The 19,743-nt window shown below is 41.6% G+C and overlaps 1 protein-coding gene across 1 annotated transcript in view; it reads right to left on the bottom strand.

Annotated features, from left to right (window-relative positions):
• Positions 1 to 2,833: 2,833 nt before the first annotated feature.
• Positions 2,834 to 19,743, bottom strand: part of immp2l (inner mitochondrial membrane peptidase subunit 2) — a 204,841-nt gene continuing 187,931 nt past the window's right edge. The window contains exons 5-6 of the mRNA XM_039809805.1: positions 16,053 to 16,155; positions 2,834 to 3,295 (exon numbers count right to left, since the gene is read on the bottom strand). Of these exons, the coding sequence (XP_039665739.1) occupies positions 3,170 to 3,295; positions 16,053 to 16,155 (229 nt within the window). The 3' untranslated portion in view covers positions 2,834 to 3,169. The remainder of the gene's footprint in view (positions 3,296 to 16,052; positions 16,156 to 19,743) is intronic.

Below are 19,743 nucleotides of genomic sequence, written 5' to 3'. Positions count from 1 at the left end.
AAGGATCTTACTCTTTAACTAAAAGGTCTATCTCTGTAGGGATCCTTTCCATAATGTTGTCAGACACTTAGAATAATAATCTGAGTCTGTCAGCGGCAACAACAGAACTTTTAGTGGATGAAATTGCCCATTAATGTTACATCGCAACTTGTTTCGCCGCTGCTAACTGCAACAATCTTTCTTAATACTGGACTAATTTCAAAGATTCAGACTTTTGTTCACATTAGTCACTTAGAAACCAATGCATGGGACAATAGGGTCCAGGTTATAGATACTTTTAAAGAGATATCAATAAGTCAGTCTGTATGTAGTTTTTCTCTTTTAATGGTTTCACTGGACAGTGTAAATCAAGCTCTGGTGACATGAACTATTCCCACCAAAAGGCGCTGACACACCAACCCCATAATCGGCCGTCGGACAGTCTGGCGAGGTCGGTGACTCGAGTCTGTTCGGTGTGCTCAGTGCTGTCATCAGTCGGAGGAGCCGTCGGCTTTAATTTGGGCTGATTTGACTTGTTGAATTGGCCAGCGGGCAATCGGACCCGATGACCAATCTGATTGGTGGAGCGCTAGCCCTTGACTAGCGAATCAGTGCATTTATGTTAAAACACTCTCAAACCTCTCAAAATCTGACGAAAACCTTTCAAACTGACCTTTATCTATCAAAAAAACAGACATTCAGCAACTGCACGGCCTATTTCTCGCTTAAAATGTTTTCAGAAACACGTTTCGGTGAACTATTTTCGTAAACTACGACATCGTATTCCGAACGAGTCGCCATTATGGTCTGGCTTTGACATTCGGGAGAAGCCAGACCCCACGTGATGCGTTCGTCATTTCCGTTTTAAAATCTTTTGGGCGACAATACAGATTAGCGCCGCCTGCTGTTATGTCTCCGGCACGCGCAGAACGTACGCTCAAGTCGCGCTTTTTGGACCTCGGGGAGCCGAATCATCAGTCCGACTGCCTTTTCTGCCGACTGTCAGCTGTCGGGTTGGTGTGTCAGAGCCTTTACTCGAGCAGCAAAAAAAAACGAAACGATGTCTTGGGTCTCCCGCTATGTAAAGATGGAGGCGAGATTTTGTACAATGAAAGCCTTTATTTAAGTTTATCACTGGTAACTAACGACCGGACTGTGGCACAATTAACATAACACCAAAACCAATACACAGTCTAACAGTTGACATAACAAGCAGTTGAACAATCTCATGACTCAGTCAATGACCTGTGTACAAGTCTGTATTTCCCAAAGAGTAACGGACACATCATTTCAGTTCAGATGACACCACTAAAGTAGGGCTGAGATTCAAATAGATCTTCAAATTTGACCCATTTTTACATTTACATCATTTTTTCAACCATATTGGCAAAAATAAACAACGTGGATGGTTCCATACAACGCTCTTCACAAGTAAAATAAATGATCAGTTCACTATAATTTCATTGAATTTGGGTGTTTTGTTAAATTTGATAGCATTTGAAGAAAATAATTGATAAAATAACGCAAAAAAAAAAACTTAAAACATGTTGACAAGTGACAAAAACATCAGGAAAAGCTTAAAAAAACATCAGGGTAAAGCGACAAAAGTGTCAAAAAAGACGGCCAAAACGTTGAAAAAAAGTTTAAATTTTAAATTTTGACCCAGAAAAACTAAAAGTTGTATTGTTGACGGGAAGACAACACAAGGGTTTTAAAGCTAGACTGAAGATATCGGTATCAAATGGAACTAGACTATCTAAGGAACCCATGACAGGCTAAATAACGCTCTAAAGTTAGGCAAATTTTTGGCGAGGCAAGAACTGGCATGGCCGTTTTCACAGATCTATGTCTTTAGGGTAAATCGTCTGCATCACACCCTCTGCACTAAACTAATCTTATACAATTATTTTCTGTCTTTGTGGCCAATTCCTAACGACAACTTCCATATTTTTAAATAATGCACCAGGTTAGAGGGGTTTCTTGTAGGGATGCACCGAATCCAGGATTCAGCTTCGGCTTCGGCTGAATATTGGGCTTTTTGACGGGGTTGGGTTTATGCCAACGCGCGCTACGCTGGTCGCCATAATGACGGTGCCGTTGATTACGGGAAGGTGTTTACGTAGGTGGAGAGTTCAATGCAGTAGGCTGTGAGGAAGTGGACATGGATCTGGTGAGCAGTAGGCTGTGAGGAAGTGGACATGGATCTGGTGAGCAGTAGGCTGTGAGGAAGTGGACATGGATCTGGTGAGCAGTAGGCTGTGAGGAAGTGGACATGGATCTGGTGAGCAGTAGGCTGTGAGGAAGTGGACATGGATCTGGTGAGCAGATAAAGTTGTTGTTCGGCAGAACTTTCAGTCAAAAGAAGGCCATTCAAGTCCAGCTACATGTTCAATCTGTTCAATGCTGATTGGTCTGGTGGTGGCGAGGACCCTAAACTATACACAACATGGCCGCTGTTACAACATCTGGTACGAAACATCAGAAAGAATACGAGTTGTGCATGAAGGAATCTCCAGACAGCAGCCAGAATGCAGCAACTTCAGGTACGGCAAAGGAAGGACAGTCACTGCTAAAAACTGGTGTTAACCAGACAGTGCCTCTCCCGGGCTGTCAGCCGTTCTCTCGGTAAATGAGTCTCCCTACAGTGGGAGCGGCTGCCGCTCGTAAGCTAACGTTAGCTTTCTTATTTCACCCACCCAACATGCCTTCATCATAGACTGGTTAGTGAACATCTCATCTGGCGATAGCGATGTGCTGTCCTACGATGTGAAAAGAGCGTGTGAATTCAACATTAAGTTGTAACATTTAACTGTTTTAGAGGCTGTGGACGTTGTTCACTTCATTAATGTGTTTACTGTGTTAATGGATTGAGGATTGGAGGAGGAGTTGGTATTCGGTATTCGGCAGAATCTTAACCAGTGGATTCGGTATTCGGCCAAACCCCAAAAATCTGGATTGGTTGCATCTCTAGTTTCTTGTACAAATCACAGCATTAGTTCTCTAAAAACTCTCTTTTATATCCAAGCAAAGTTGGTATGGTAACTGAAATATCCCTAATCCAAGCTATATATTGAATAAAATCAAATCCAAAATCAAATTGGGACCATGTGAGTTGGAATTGAATGGATTCAGGAAATCAGTGGCGATACCCACTCTACTGTAGTCATAAAAACTGTGTGTTTGTGTGTCTTCATCCCTCTTCTTCCTCGGTGTCCAGCGGCCCTCGGTTTGCCGGCAGAGACGGCTTGATTCGCTGCCAGCGATTTGGCGGCCAGATGATGTGGGAGGCCCGACCGTGAAGCAGCCCCACTGCCACCTGGGAAATAAAAAAACACACATACTAAACAACAGGTAACAGGCCTGCTGTTTTTTGGTGTCAAAGTTGTTTTCTTAACTCTCCTGGTGTCCTCGGGTCAAATCTGAACCATTTTCAAAAAGTTTTTATTTCATAATTTGGATATTTCTACCAAACTTTCAAAAAACATAACGTGGATATAAAATATATGATCAGTTCACTACTTTTATTGAATTTGGGGGATTTATTCAATTTTATGGCAAATGGAGAATTTTTTTTTATAAAAGAATGTCAAAAAGAACAAAAACGTCGACAGAATGGCAGCAAAAATCCCCAAAACATCGAAAAAAGTGAATTTTTTTTGAAAAAATTGAATTTTTTTTGAAAAAACTGACATTTGTTTTTAAAAAAGTGAATTTTTTTTAAAAAAATCTATTTTTTTTTTAAAAAGTGACATTTCTTTTGAAAAAAGTGACAATTTAAAAAAAAAAAAGTGACATTTCTTTTGGAAAAAGTGAATAAAAAAAAAAAGAAGTGACATTTCTTTTGAAAAAAGTGACAATTTTTTTAAAAAAAAAAGTGACATTTCTTTTGGAAAAAGTGAATTTTTTTTGAAAAAGTGAAAAACAAATGTGTGAAAACAAACCAACACTCAATTGTTTTGGTGTTTGAAATGAGTTTTACAAAAGTCTTGGGTTCACAAAAGTAGCGTAATATATGAATAAAATAGTAAATAAATGTCTAAAATGAAATGTTGTAACATTTTTTGGTTGTGTGAGCCGGTGTGTCTCTTGTCCTCAGAGGTTTAAAGTATTGTATTTTAAAGTTATAAGCCCATCCGCTCTTAACTATTTCATTGGAGCTACAAAAACATGGACTAATAAATATGACGAAGAGCTTCACTATATGCACGGAAAAGCTCATTTTTGAGAATTTAAGAAGTTTGATTTACAGTCGCACTCAGGTCCAGAGTCCTGCGGACATCAACAGCTGAGCTAATTAAAACTGGCAATCTGACAGCCCAAGATCAGCTCAGTCTGACATCTTCCTCACTGCTTCAATAAGGGCAGCTTTGCATAAGGTCGAACACGCGCGCCAGCAAAATGTCAAATGCTGTTTCAGTGACGCCTGTTATCTCTAAAAAAGCTGGCGTCTATATTAAAAAAAAAATGCGTTGTGACCCGGCCAACATGAGACCGGCTGCAGACAGACGAGGAAACGTTTGATTCGACATCTCGGGGGGTCCCGACGGCTGAGGAGGGGGCTTTAGAATGAGCCAACAGCTGCAGGTCAAGACCCAGTTTAATAACATGAAGAAATGAAATGATTAATATTCATCTGCTGCAGTTCAGACGCAGGTCAGCGAGATGATATCTACTAAGACGGGCGGGCGAGATATAAAGACATATTTAAATCCAATTTATTATGCACATTTCTTACAACTTCTAACACAGAATGTGGATAAAACCAGATCTAAAAGCTGTTAACGTTGGGTAGGCAGACATTTTTTGTTCTTTTATTCTCTTTATCTAAAAAAAAAAAACATGATACAAGTTGGTTCTTTCTTGTGTTTCTTGGTTCCACGGTTCCCTTTTTAACTGGAGTAGTTTCACCGAGAGCAATGCTCTGGCTTTCAGGAACCCCTTCTGTCATTTACTGGTTAATGTAATAATAATGTATACTTTATTAATCCCGCAAGGGGAAATTACAATGTTGTTATTACACACATTACACACAGGCCTGAATTACACACACATGCTCTAAGGTCTATATAAAAGAGACTTCAGATACAGTATTAGGGGACCACTAAGGCCTATATAAAAGAGACTTCAGATACAGTATTAGAGGACCACTAAGGCCTATATAAAAGAGACTTCAGATACAGTATTAGGGGACCACTAAGGCCTATATAAAAGAGACTTCAGATACAGTATTAGAGGACCACTAAGGCCTATATAAAAGAGACTTCAGATACAGTATTAGGGGACCACTAAGGTCTATATAAAAGAGACTTCAGATACAGTATTAGGGGACCACTAAGGTCTATATAAAAGAGACTTCAGATACAGTATTAGGGGACCACTAAGGTCTATATAAAAGAGGCTTCAGATACAGTATTAGGGGACCACTAAGGTCTATATAAAAGAGACTTCAGATACAGTATTAGGGGACCACTAAGCATCCAAAGAGCAGCATGTCATAGGACCTTTAATGTGGTTCGCTGGTTCTTGCTATGCTTTCTTGGTTAATCTTTCATTTTTATTGGGCTTTTGGATGCTTAAATAACTTACTTTTCCAACTATAGTTCAATGTTCTTAAGCTCTCTCTTTGTCTCCTTTGTTTGATTTTTATCTTTGTGATTCACTGTTAACGTATCTAGTTCTTTGGCTTATCCTTTAGTTCCTACTGTTTCTCTTCAGCACTTTCTGTGGTTGATTGGTTTCGTTCTTCCCGTGTTAACATCCAGATCAGGATGAGTACGGTAGCTCTGAGAGGCAGAAATCTCAGCAGCTGGCTGACTCACTGGGATCGATCACCCACTTTAATTAACCCCCCACAGATGTAATGTGGTCATTTTCCGCTTTGGGCTCAGTAAAAATCATATTTATTGGACCTTAAAGACGCTGTAATAGGCCATACTTCTCAACAGAGTGAGGTCGACTGACGTGAAATCTCGTCTGTTTAACGAGTTCAGAGTTTTCCTCCATTTCGCAAATTCTGGGGCATTTTCGGCCTTTATTTTTTATAGGAAAGCTGAAGACATGAAAGGGGACAGAGATGGGAAATGACATGCAGCAAAGGGCCGCAGGTCGGGGTCAAACCCACGGCTGCAGCGTCAAGGAGAGGTGATATGGGTGCGCGCTCTACCAGGTGAGCTACCCAGACGCTCTCGCATATTTTTTAAAGTTTTGAATTTCTTGGGAAACAAAGCTATTCAACGCTCGACACGAAAAACTTTGAGAAAAGTAAAAAAGACTCACACTCCACACAGAGCTCCCACTGTTCTGTTACTGTATGCAGAGGTTGTGGGTGTATGTTTTGGACTATTTCTGATCAACCCATAGGCTGAGAGCATCATTTGTGGGAGCTGATGTGTTTCTGAGTGAAAAGTCTGTGTGGTGGGTGGCAGCGAAACACTGCAGGCGCACATTCAAAAAGAATATATTATTCAAATGAGACCTCCTCGCTGGATGGGATACATCCTGAATATACCCCACTGATTTAATGGTGTTACTCATGGGTCCTGGTATGAATATTTGGGTAAATTTGTTTTTTTTAATTTCAACCTGGAACCTATTTTCCCGTTGTTGTGTCTAAGTGACTGATGGGAACTAGCCTGACAAGCCAGACCCACATCCAAATGTTGGGTCTGGGAACTCTTCATTGGTCAGGGCTCAATCCGAGGGGGCGGGATTAACGGTTGTCTTTCAAATTGCCTCTGCATGCAATAGGATAGCGCTACAACCAATCAGAGCAACGCTTGATAGCTTCAACTTTAAACTCTGAACACATCTTCCTTTTTTAAGAATGACTTCAGTGCCGTTCTTTGTTCTTTTCTCAAAGAAAAGCTGAACTCCAAGTCTTCCAGAAGACCTCTGTTCACCAGCACCAGCAGCAGCCATAAGCCCCGCCCACCGACTCTATACACGATGTGATTGGCCTGACTAGAGTTTGGTTTTTCCAGCTCGCAAGCCAACGGAGAGTTGCTAGACTGACCCTGGCTGCAAATTACATTTGTCATAGTCTTGGTTCGTCTTTCCACTGTTCCAACAATCACCACTCTGGTTTGGTTGAAATAAACCCTTAATTCACCCATTTACATGTGGATATATGCTGGCTCTATACACGCTAAAAGTCCTGATTATTTACATGGAGTCTGGTTGAAATATGCTGGCTCTATACATGCTAAAAGTCCTGATTATTTACATGGAGTCTGGTTGAAATATGCTGGCTCTATACACGCTAAAAGTCCTGATTATTTACATGGAGTCTGGTGGAGATATGCTGGCTCTATACACGCTAAAAGTCCTGATTATTTACATGGAGTCTGGTGGAGTTTGGTGATGGTGATTTCGGGGCTGTTTCATGTTAAACTAAAAGGATCTTACTCTTTAACTAAAAGTTCTATCTCTGTAGGGATCCTTTCCATAATGTTGTCAGACACTTAGAATTATAATCTCAGCATTTCAGCGGCAAAAACAGAACTTTTAGTGGACAGAAATTGAAGGCACACAATTGCATTAAGATTACATTTCAGCCTGGAAAGAGCTTTGTTCACATTAGCCACTCAGACACCAAACGCATGGGAAAATGTAGGGTCCAGGTTGATAAAAAAAAGGAAATTACCCATTAAGCTGTCAGATGTAAGTGCGTAGCGTGACGTGACGTTTTCCTCCCATAAAAGAAACATAACGGAGTGGAGGCCTGGCGAGATGCCACCGCAGCTTCAGCCATTCAGTGAGAATAAAGACATAATGTGATTTTGTGATGTCTGTTAGGAGGGATGGAAGCTGACAGTCGTTCTTCAACCCCACTTTATAGTACAATCCAATGCACAGAGACACAGAAAGACTGCAACATTTACACCACCTGGTAAACGTTTCTGAAGATTCATTTTCTGACATTTAGCGCAGATGACACGTAAGTATAAAAAAAAGGAAAAAATGTAGTCTGGTTCCTGAGGTCTGAACTGCTGCTTAAACCGTGTTTTTTTGTGTGTGAATTCAATAGGTCTGGTGTTGTGTTCATTGACGGATGCTTCTCTGGTTAGAAAAACAACCGAGTCTGATCATAACTTTGTCTTGGGGGGAGCGTGCCTATGTTCCCACATTTCTAAGATTTTATTTTTTCACTGAAAATTAGGCCCTATGTTCCCACATTTCCTTTTTTTCATAAAAGTGTTGTGGGAGGATAGGGCTTAAATTGAGGGGAATGTAGGAACACAAGACATCATTTTGAAAATGTCCTAGAAATGTGGGAACATAGGGCTGTGGGACCATTGGGCTGTTGGAACATAGGACTGTGGGACCATTGGGCTGTGGGAACATAGGGCTGTGGGAACATAGGGCCTAATTTTAAGAAAAAAGAAAAAATAAGATTGTTTTATTCTTTCCCCTCCGTTAGTATTGGTGATATTTGTTTTTTGGTCAAACAGCATACATGTGAATACATGCTGGCTCTACACACGCTAAAAGTCCTGATTATTTACATGGAGTCTGGTGGAAATATGCTGGCTCTATACATGCTAAAAGTCCTGATTATTTACATGGAGTCTGGTGGAGATATGCTGGCTCTATACACGCTAAAAGTCCTGATTATTTACATGGAGTCTGGTGGAGATATGCTGGCTCTATACACGCTAAAAGTCCTGATTATTTACATGGAGTCTGGTGGAAATATGCTGGCTCTATACACGCTAAAAGTCCTGATTATTTACATGGAGTCTGGTGGAGATATGCTGGCTCTATACACGCTAAAAGTCCTGATTATTTACATGGAGTCTGGTGGAGATATGCTGGCTCTATACACGCTAAAAGTCCTGATTATTTTACCATGAGTCTGGTGGAGATATGCTGGCTCTATACACGCTAAAAGTCCTGATTATTTACATGGAGTCTGGTGGAGATATGCTGGCTCTATACACGCTAAAAGTCCTGATTATTTACACGGAGTCTGGTGGAAATATGCTGGCTCTATACACGCTAAAAGTCCTGATTATTTACATGGAGTCTGGTGGAGATATGCTGGCTCTATACACGCTAAAATTCCTGATTATTTACATGGAGTCTGGTGGAAATATGCTGGCTCTATACACGCTAAAAGTCCTGATTATTTACATGGAGTCTGGTGGAGATATGCTGGCTCTATACACGCTAAAAGTCCTGATTATTTACACGGAGTCTGGTGGAGATATGCTGGCTCTATACACGCTAAAATTCCTGATTATTTTACCATGAGTCTGGTGGAGATATGCTGGCTCTATACACGCTAAAAGTCCTGATTATTTTACCATGAGTCTGGTGGAGATATGCTGGCTCTATACATGCTAAAAGTCCTGATTATTTTACCATGAGTCTGGTGGAGATATGCTGGCTCTATACACGCTAAAAGTCCTGATTATTTTACCATGAGTCTGGTGGAGATATGCTGGCTCTATACACGCTAAAAGTCCTGATTATTTACATGGAGTCTGGTGGAGTTTGGTGATGGTGATTTCGGGGCTGTTTCATGATAAACTAAAAGGATCTTACTCTTTAACTAAAAGGTCCATCTCTGTAGGGATCCTTTCCATAATGTTGTCCAACATTTAGAATAATAATCTGAGTCTGTCAGCGGCAAAAATACAACTTTTAGTGGACGCTGACTGATGCTGAACATCTGTCCTGTAGGGTTACATTACAGCTTGTTTCACGGCTACCGGTTACAGCGCTCTCGCTCAATACCGGACCAACTTCAAAGATTCAAGGGTCCATGTTAAAAAATTACCATAATAAGGTCAGTCTTGACTTCATAGTTTGTGTTATTGATTTAAATAAATCTGTTACATCTTCAGGATGTTGAGATCTTACAATGCATTTGTACTTACTAAATCCAGGCCTCTAAATGTTATGAATTACCGAAGGTGTTGTGCACCTTTAAAGAGCGCCTCAGGATGCGCTAACAGGTTGTGTTGACAGTCGCAAAGGGTAAAGCCGTTTTACGCTTCATTATCCTGAGAAACCATTTGGTTGTAGCTGATCATTCATGACATTAACAAATATTTTGCTTCACTGCCTGGGATAATTGTGCTGGTTCTTGGGTTACTACTGCGTCCAGTAAATAAACACAACTCTACTAACACTGTTTTATGCGCCGGTAAACGCAGCCTTCATATTATGGAAATCAATGAAATGTTTTTATATTAGCTCACGTTTTGATTAGCTTGGGTGAAGCTGTGCAGAGGGGCCGGGGGAAGACGACCCTTTCCAGTATTCAGAATTTGGACAGCAGTAACTATTTTGAACGCTAGTCTGATGGAGATATGCTGGCTCTATACACGCTAAAAGTCCTGATTATTTACATGGAGTCTGGTGGAGATATGCTGGCTCTATACACGCTAAAAGTCCTGATTATTTACATGGAGTCTGGTGGAGATATGCTGGCTCTATACACGCTAAAAGTCCTGATTATTTACATGGAGTCTGGTGGAGATATGCTGGCTCTATACACGCTAAAAGTCCTGATTATTTACATGGAGTCTGGTGGAGATATGCTGGCTCTATACACGCTAAAAGTCCTGATTATTTACATGGAGTCTGGTGGAGATATGCTGGCTCTATACACGCTAAAAGTCCTGATTATTTACATGGAGTCTGGTGGAGATATGCTGGCTCTATACACGCTAAAAGTTCTGATTATTTACATGGAGTCTGGTGGAGATATGCTGGCTCTATACACGCTAAAAGTTCTGATTATTTACATGGAGTCTGGTGGAGATATGCTGGCTCTATACACGCTAAAAGTTCTGATTATTTACATGGAGTCTGGTGGAGATATGCTGGCTCTATACACGCTAAAAGTAGTGATTATTTACATGGAGTCTGGTGGAAATATGCTGGCTCTATACACGCTAAAAGTAGTGATTATTTACATGTAGTCTGGTGGAGATATGCTGGCTCTATACACGCTAAAAGTCCTGATTATTTACATGGAGTCTGGTGGAGATATGCTGGCTCTATACAAGCTAAAAGTAGTGATTATTTACATGGAGTCTGGTGGAAATATGCTGGCTCTATACACGCTAAAAGTTCTGATTATTTACATGGAGTCTGGTGGAGATATGCTGGCTCTATACAAGCTAAAAGTAGTGATTATTTACATGGAGTCTGGTGGAAATATGCTGGCTCTATACACGCTAAAAGTAGTGATTATTTACATGTAGTCTGGTGGAGATATGCTGGCTCTATACACGCTAAAAGTCCTGATTATTTACATGGAGTCTGGTGGAGATATGCTGGCTCTATACACGCTAAAAGTCCTGATTATTTACATGGAGTCTGGTGGAGATATGCTGGCTCTATACACGCTAAAAGTCCTGATTATTTACATGGAGTCTGGTGGAGATATGCTGGCTCTATACACGCTAAAAGTCCTGATTATTTACATGGAGTCTGGTGGAGTTTGGTGATGGTGATTTTCTGTGATGGCTGTTTCATGTTAAACTAAAAGGATCTTACTCTTTAACTAAAAGGTCTATCTTTGTAGGGATCCTTTCCATAATGTTGTCAGACACTTAGAATTATAATCTCAGCATTTCAGCGGCAAAAACAGAACTTGTAGTGGACAGAAATTGAAGGCGCACAATTGCATTAAGATTACATTTCAGCCTGGAAAGAGCTTTGTTCACATTAGCTACTCAGACACCAAACGCATGGGAAAATGTAGGGTCCAGGTTGATAAAAAAAGGAAATTACCCATTAAGCTGTCAGATGTAAGTGCAGTAACTATTTTGAACGCTAGCTGTCAGGATTACGTATTGCACCTTTAAAGACAAAACTCCAACTACAACCATTACATCCAGTAGGAGTTAGATTTGTAAGTGGCATGTGGCAGCCGGGGAGTGGCATGTCCTGGCATGTGCCACGCTTTCCTAAAGCCAAGTGGCGTGTTATCGTGAGGCTACGTCACACGCGGGTTGGGTTAAGGAAAAGAACAACTGGGTTGGATTTAGGAAAACAGTGTTTGACCCATCCTCCACCCCCCGACCAATCTCCCTACGCAGATTTTCGCCCTTTCATGCTACTCGCTCCGGCGTCAATTCACACACAATCGCAAGGCAGTGTAAGTCAATGGAGGCCAAACAGCGACGATAAACACGCTAAAAAATGAGAATGCGCCTTGATAACGCGCCAATAATGGCATAAGAATTGACATGTCATACACACGCCACTTCATTACATCAGTCTGATATGGCATACGGAAGTACATGCCACTGGCACACAAAATCTAACTCCCTCTCATTAGATCTGAAAAGTCTTTCTCAGTTCGTGCTTTTTGACATTAATTTGGATTTGGTGCTGCCAGGAATGGCTCGTGCTCTGCACCCAAGACTTATAATGACAGGGAGAGACCCTGGAAACTGTAAAGCCAGAGCTGCTCTGCTGAGCCGTTTGTCCACACGTTCTGGGTTTTAGATCTGAGGGGCTTTCCTCCCTTTAGATTCCTTTCAGCCGGAGATATGAGCCTCCTGTCTGGCCTGTGATGCGCCATCCATAGCAAACAGGAAACATTTGCTGCTGAAAATTTCATACCGCACAATACCAGAGGGGCCACACTACAAACAGCACGCAGAGAGGAGTCAGTGTGTGGATGTTAATACTCTCTTTCTGCACCAGAGAAGCCTGAAGCGTTGGTGTTAATGAAATCTTTATGTTCGGAGGAGAAGCTGCAGCGTCTGTCAAAAACATCCAGATCTGTAACACACTCGTCTTCCCACACAGAGCTCTAGTTACTTTTCAGATGACGGTTCTCCCGTCTGCGGATGTGCTGATGTTGAATGTTTGCGATAAACTGAAGGATGAAGGCGTTCCTTTTTGTGTTGAGGAAATTCTCCTCCTTCTTAAGCTACATAAAGTCTCTAGAAAGCCTCCTGGAATCAGCCGGAAAATGCATCGACACAAAGCTGAAGACAGGGTTGTTGTTCTGACACCATCAGAGATACGTGGCTCTCACAAATCCGTGCATCATTCGTAGCTGGTTTGATTTGCATCGAGAGATGATTTTATGGAAAGTACCCCATGCCAATCTCTAGGTGAAGGATATATGATGATGTGGGGGGTATGGTGAAGGGTATGTGATGATGTGGGGGGTATGGTGAAGGGTATGTGATGATGTGGGGGTATGGTGAAGGGTATGTGATGATGTGTGGGGGTATGGTGAAGGGTATGTGATGATGTGGGGGTATGGTGAAGGGTATGTGATGATGTGGGGGTATGGTGAAGGGTATGTGATGATGTGGGGGTATGGTGAAGGGTATGTGATGATGTGGGGGTATGGTGAAGGGTATGTGATGATGTGGGGCTATTTTAACTCCAAAGGCCAAGGGAACTTTATCAGGATGCATAGTATCCTGGATACATGAAATAACTGGCCTTTAAAAATAAACATCTGCCTGCCTCTATGGGAATTTAACATAGGGGTGGACTGACTTTTGTTGCCAGCGGTTTAGACATTAATGGCTGTGTGTTGAGTTATTTTCTGTGACTACTGTGTGTGTTACTTAGTTATATGTTTTTCTCATGCCATCAACCTGCCAGTGGTCCTGATCTGGACTAGTGGTTGTGTCATTTTTACTTTCAAAGTCTATGCCTTTATGTCTATCTTATTTTATGTGTATTTGTTGAGTTGTTGTAGCGTATCTGTTGTTTTAAGCCATCTACCTGCTATAGGGACTGCAGTTGAACATTAGGCTGTATGGCTAAAATCTGGCACATTCACATGTTGGACTTGGTGCTCATGTTGATTATTGTGTGTTGTCCCCTTTTAAATAAAGAAATAAAAAAAAAAAAATCTAAATTTGCATCAGTTGAAAATATCAATTTTAATAATTTTAATTAAATAATAAATAAATTAAATAAAATAATTTGAATTTAATTTTGGTTTTGGAAATGAGCATTGAGAAAACGAATGAAGGAATGATACATGGATTCCCACAGGACAGCGACGCTACAAACATTCGATGATCTTATAGACCATGATGCATCGCTGTCGATTAAACTACCCAACAGAATATCACATGTCACATGCTCTCCCTCCCCCCCCCGCAAAATGACTAATTTCACTTTCAGAATGTGATCCATTCGGTCCGGCAACATTTGGTAAGTCTAGAAGAGCCGCACAATTAAATCATCACGCGCCACTGAGCTAGCCTAGAAATCTAGACGCACCCTAGCGGCAGCAAATGTAATTTGCAGCCAGGGTCGCCTAGCAACTCTCCGTTGGCTTGGAGCTGGAAAAAAACCAAACTCTAGTCAGGCCAATCACATTGTGTATAGAGTCGGTGGGCGGGGCTTATGGCTGCTGCTGCTGCTGGTGAACAGAGGTCTTCTGGAAGACTTGGAGTTCAGCTTTTCTTTGAGAAAAGAACAAAGAACGGCTCTGAAGTCATTCTTAAAAAAGGAAGATGTGTTCAGAGTTTAAAGTTTAATCTATTAACTAGCGTTGCTCTGATTGGTTGGAGCGCTATCCTATGTATTGTAGCAGAGGGAATCTGAAAGACAACCGTTTTTCCCGCCCCCTCGGATTGAGCCCTGACCAATGGTGAGTTCCCAGACCTCACATCTGGATGTGGGGTCTGGCTGGTCAGGCTACCACTGAGCGACTCTTAGAGGAATGAACCAGGCTCAGCCTCCATCGCTGTATCCAGGTTTTATTATACATCCATGCGTTGGACACAGAGACGTCTTTACAGTTTAGTTACAATCTCTTTTATGGTTATTTCATTGTCGTTTATCGTTGTGTAACTATGCAGCGGTTCTGAATCGGTCATGCAGCCTAAGCGGAGGGTAAACTGTCAGTTATATTTTATAAAAAAAACTATGGGGAAGTACAGTGTTGATCGCCTAATCAGTTCTTCCAGAAAAACGCAGAGTTTTTTTGTGATTGTCGCGGGCAAAAATGCTTGATTATGCGGCACGTTTTCTTAAAAAATGCGATGGAATATGTTATATGATATTTATGCAATTTTATGCGATGAAATTGCAGGAACTTGCAAAAACTGCGGTTTGATGAAAAAGAGAAGAAAAAGTGATATCCCCCCCCCCCCCAACAACCTGCTTTTTTTAAACTTAATTTCCAAAAATAGTTTACAGATATTCAGTCATTGCAATAAGTAAACAAATAAGATACAAAAATATATACAAATAATATAATATTAAAGTAAAAATAAAAGTAATAGTCTCAACTGAGGGAAATAAAAGATACAAAAGAGAACAAAATCGTTAATAATATAGACAGCAGATATTAAGATAGCTTTCTGATTGGATACCAACTTAAGAGACTCAAAGTAGGATGTCAAATTCAACCTCCAACACGCTGCTTTACGATGATGTTCACGTCACATAATGACATCACTTCATAACGTTCCCATGGCAACAGGGGAAAACGGCTGCTCTTGTGTGAAGTAAACGCAACATTTTTTCAACTTTCTGTTAAGATATATTACGGGACTTTTTTTGCAACGAAAATGCGGGGGTTATGAAATCATGCAAGCCCCGCATATTTTGCGCGGAAATCGGCAATTTATGCGGCAAAAGTGCGGCATTGAAAATGCCCCCCCGCATGAATATGCGTACTTTGGCTGATTATGCGTTGAGTTATGCGATCGCATAATCGCGTTTTTCTGGAGGGACTGCTAATTGGATGTGTACAGTGGTGTAGTCTAATGTATTTTAGCGGGTATACTGTTCTACATAAATATATGGACCAGAATGGACATATCAAAGTGGGGCGTCTGGGTCTGCTCCCCCAAGGAAATTTTGAGCGTCAAAGACTAAATTTTCTGCATTTTGATACACTTTAATGCACCAATTCTCAATGGAAATACCTGTATTCAGCCTATGTGAAGGAAAACATAGATGACAATTCAAAAATATATCAAACATATAATGGAAAGTATGTTGTTATGTGCCATTGCACATTTTTAGGTGGGTATATGGAAATCCTGGAGCTTTCTTAGTGGCTATACTGCGTATACCTGCGTATCACGTAGACTACCCCACTGGATGTGTAACACTCATACCGGTCCGAAGCTGTTGCTGTCCAGACTGTGTCCGTGATGATCGCCCTCGATCCAGAAGTGGCCGTCAGGAACTCGAACGTATCGGTTCTTGTAGCCCAGAGTCCTGAAGAGAAGAGGGAAACAAAAACATTTGGTTTTTAATCAGGCCTTTGCAAAAACACCCTTGAGGCAGTGACATCTAATTGATGTTAAAAGAGCAGAGCGTTTTTATTTAAAGATGCCTGATTTTCTTTCAGTGCCATTAGCGTACCCAAACACCAACTGTCCTCGCAGCTCACTGGCAGAGCGTAGAGTTTTACAATATCAATAATGATTTCAAAGACAAATTTAGATCCCTCAAGTGGAAAGCCTCAAGAAGTGTTGTCTTTAAAAACACAAGACACATATTTACTGTAATTCCTCAAATAAAAACCGGGGCCTTTATTTACCTGAACTGCAGAAGGTACCAGGCTTTTATTTGAAGCTGGCTTTTGTTAGAGCCAGGCCTTTATTTCTAATTCCATCTGTTTGAGGAGAATAATTGTTTTAAATAAACTGTCTTAAATGAAAAGTGATAGCGTTCCAGTAACAGAGATCATTCATTTTTTAAAGCGCCCATATTCTGCTCATTTTCAGGTTCATAATTGTATTTTGAGGTTGTACCAGAATAGGTTTACATGGTTTAATTTTTCAACACCATATTTTTGTTGTACTGCACATTGCTGCAGCTCCTCTTTTCACCCAGTGTTCAGGTCTCTGTTTTAGCTACAGAGTGAGACCTCTCACTGCTGTAACATCTTTGTTGCTAGTCGCACATGCTCAGTAGCTAGGTAAGACTACATGAGCTAGCTGATGTTTCTCCAACTTCGGCCTGTACAAGGCAGGATTAGCCGGGAGACTTCTTCTAAACGAGGGCGCACTTCACACTTTGCGTTGAATACCTGCAGAACAGGACATGGAAGTAGTTCTTTTGGAGATTATGGTGAACTAGTGTGTGTTGTAGCAGTGTTTTGCCACTGAGAACGAGCTAGCATGCTAACGGTTAGCCCCCTAGGCCCCTCATCTCGGCTACTGACGTAGAAAGCCGTGCAGATTTTGACCAGTTCACCCTGAGACTGAAGGCAGGACACATTCAGAAACCGTATCTCACTCAGAACACCATGGATGGTCTTTTTTCCAAGTTTGTATGCGTGTGGAAGCACCAGAGACACAAAATAACACCCCAACACCCAAGTCGGTGGGTAGAGTATCTAGTTTGCAATTGGAGGAGGTGAGGCTTTGTTTTATTAAGAGTTTCAGTATCGATCAAACTGAAGTTAGAAATCAGGTTTAATGTTCTTGTAGTTATTGGTTCTGGTTGCTGAGTGATGTGTTTTTGAGATATTATGTTCAGTTAGCCTGAAAAGCCAGACCCAAATCCAGATGTTGGGTCTGGGAAATTTGGTTTTTCCAGCTCGCAAGTCAACGGAGAGTCCCTATGGCCGTAAAATAAATTACTGCCACTAGGGTGCGTCTAGATTTCTAGGCTAATGTTTAATCTGATTTGATCAATTTTGGTTATGAAAACAGACCCAAACTCATTGCACCTTCTGGTGGAGAGGAGCTCGGGTCCCAGTTGAGGGGGGGGTTGGTCAGTTTTTCTCAGGGGGGTAAGCCTCTCTTCACAACCCGTAGCTCCTATGGCGCCATTTTGATGCTACCTAGCACTCTATGCGTCGCCACCTAATCGCTTGAACACAGATCTGACCCGAGGACACGTTCGGACTAACCCCTCAGTCCCACTAGCTACCAGAGACAGAGACAGAGCGACAGGCTGCCGTTCATTTTCAACGGGAGTGGCCGTTTGCCAGCGACAAGCGACGAGCTCGCCGCTGCCACGAGCAAGGCGGGGCCGAAATAGACAAGAAGTCTATTTTATGCAAATGCTGAGCGATGCGACAGCCAATCGGAGTGAAGGCAGCATGAGGGCAGCGTGATGTAGGTCAGTGGCTCGAGTCGAAGAAAATAATTCAAGACGGTGGAAAACGCTTCAGGACATCGTATTTCTGTATATATCGGATATGTTTGGCATTTTATCTCATATATTTTGTTACTTTTATCGAGAAATAAATACTTTTAAATCCAAAAACATCGTTCTTGTGACTTAACGAGACCTCTGAAGTAACTTTTAAGACGTGCTATAAGGTAGCACCGGAGAATTTCAGTTTACTGTTGCCAAGCAACCAGGAGTAGGCTATAGGCACGCACCAGTAGCGCCCATCAAGCGAGTGCATGGCGCTCTCTTTTGTAGCTAATGTTGGTGTTGGTCTCACGCTGTAGCTGCTTCAATCAGGTCGTCACGTTTATGAGGAGAAGGTCAGACGCCCTTCATCATCCCTCTGGACTGTTATGGGCCTGTTCCAGCCCTGATTTATCTTTGAGCAGGGGAACATTGTGTGTTATAGCCTCAGTGACTTTTTAAATGGAAATTCGTCTGTGATTCCTAATGTGTGTGTGTGTGTGTGTGTGTGTGTGTGTGTGTGTGTGTGTGTGTGTGTGTGTCGGTCCAGGGAGGACGGCTGACCAAAGAGGCCTTGGATACATACAGTAAATATTGATTTTGCCACAGCGGCTGAATTTACTGACTCACAAAAACAACAAGCTGGGACCTTTCTTGCAGAAATAAAAAAAAAGGTTACAGCCTGTTTGGCGCCAACTCTGCGCTATGAACAACTGTGAAAATCTTTACAGAACCAAGGACAATTGACTTCGCTTTGTTTAGCCCGTTTTTAAATCAAGTTTGGTGTGTTGAGATGAGGAATCAGAGCAGAACAGCTGCAGGAAGAAGACGTTATATTAAGGAGGTTTTTCCTCGCAGCTGTCGCACCAACTGCTTGCTTTTGGGGTGAATTGTTGGGTCTCTGTAAAGTATAGAGTGTGGTCTAGACCTACTTTACCTATAAAGTTTCCTGAGATAAATAAGAATGGAAATTAATGGGTTTTTCAAAATTTAAATCACACACACCGGCTATGCTATTCTCTTAAAGAGATACGCTATATCGACGCTAGAGCTGTCAATCTTCCTCTATAATACCATTCGAATTTCATTTGTTAGTTTTTTTAATATTCAAATAATTTTCAAATATTTAATGCTCAAATGCAGCCTGTTATAAACATGTACTACACTACTCAGGCTTATGCATTGTCAATGCCCCCTAGGGGTACTCCGGAGGACTGCAGGGGGTATGTGTCCCCCTAGGGGTACTTTGGAGGACTGGTATTGTGCATGCTGACTCACTGAAATATCTTACTGGGACACTTGATGGAACTGAGCCATCGTTAAGGTTATCAATCTCAGCTGTGCTTTTCCTACTATGACAAGTCAACATGTCTGCTGGGAAAAAGGTCCCTTGACTTCAAGGCACCTAACCCTAACCCTAACCATAACCAGTGCCTAATCCTAGTGCAGCGCTGCCTGGAAGGAGCCGTTGGGGGCAAAAAAACACTGATAAACAAAAAGTTTGTCTTTGTCAGCCTTTGCAATCCTGAGTTAGGTGGTTGTGTGTGTTTTTGTGCCCATCACTTTGTTTGAGTAGGAGTGACTTTTTTTCGTGTCATCGGTGGCTGCCTCCTGCTGGAAGGTGGAACCTATATAAATGGTTTTAAAGACAAATAAACTTAATTTATGAGTCCGCCATTAGTTCATTGCAGATTCTCCTGCACACCGCGCCCC

Source organism: Perca fluviatilis, chromosome 8, assembly GCF_010015445.1.
Source record: "Perca fluviatilis chromosome 8, GENO_Pfluv_1.0, whole genome shotgun sequence".
Taxonomy (NCBI): Eukaryota; Metazoa; Chordata; class Actinopteri; order Perciformes; family Percidae; genus Perca; species Perca fluviatilis.
The sequence above is the reverse complement of the archived record's forward strand: the minus strand, read 5'-3'. Positions and strand labels throughout refer to the sequence as shown.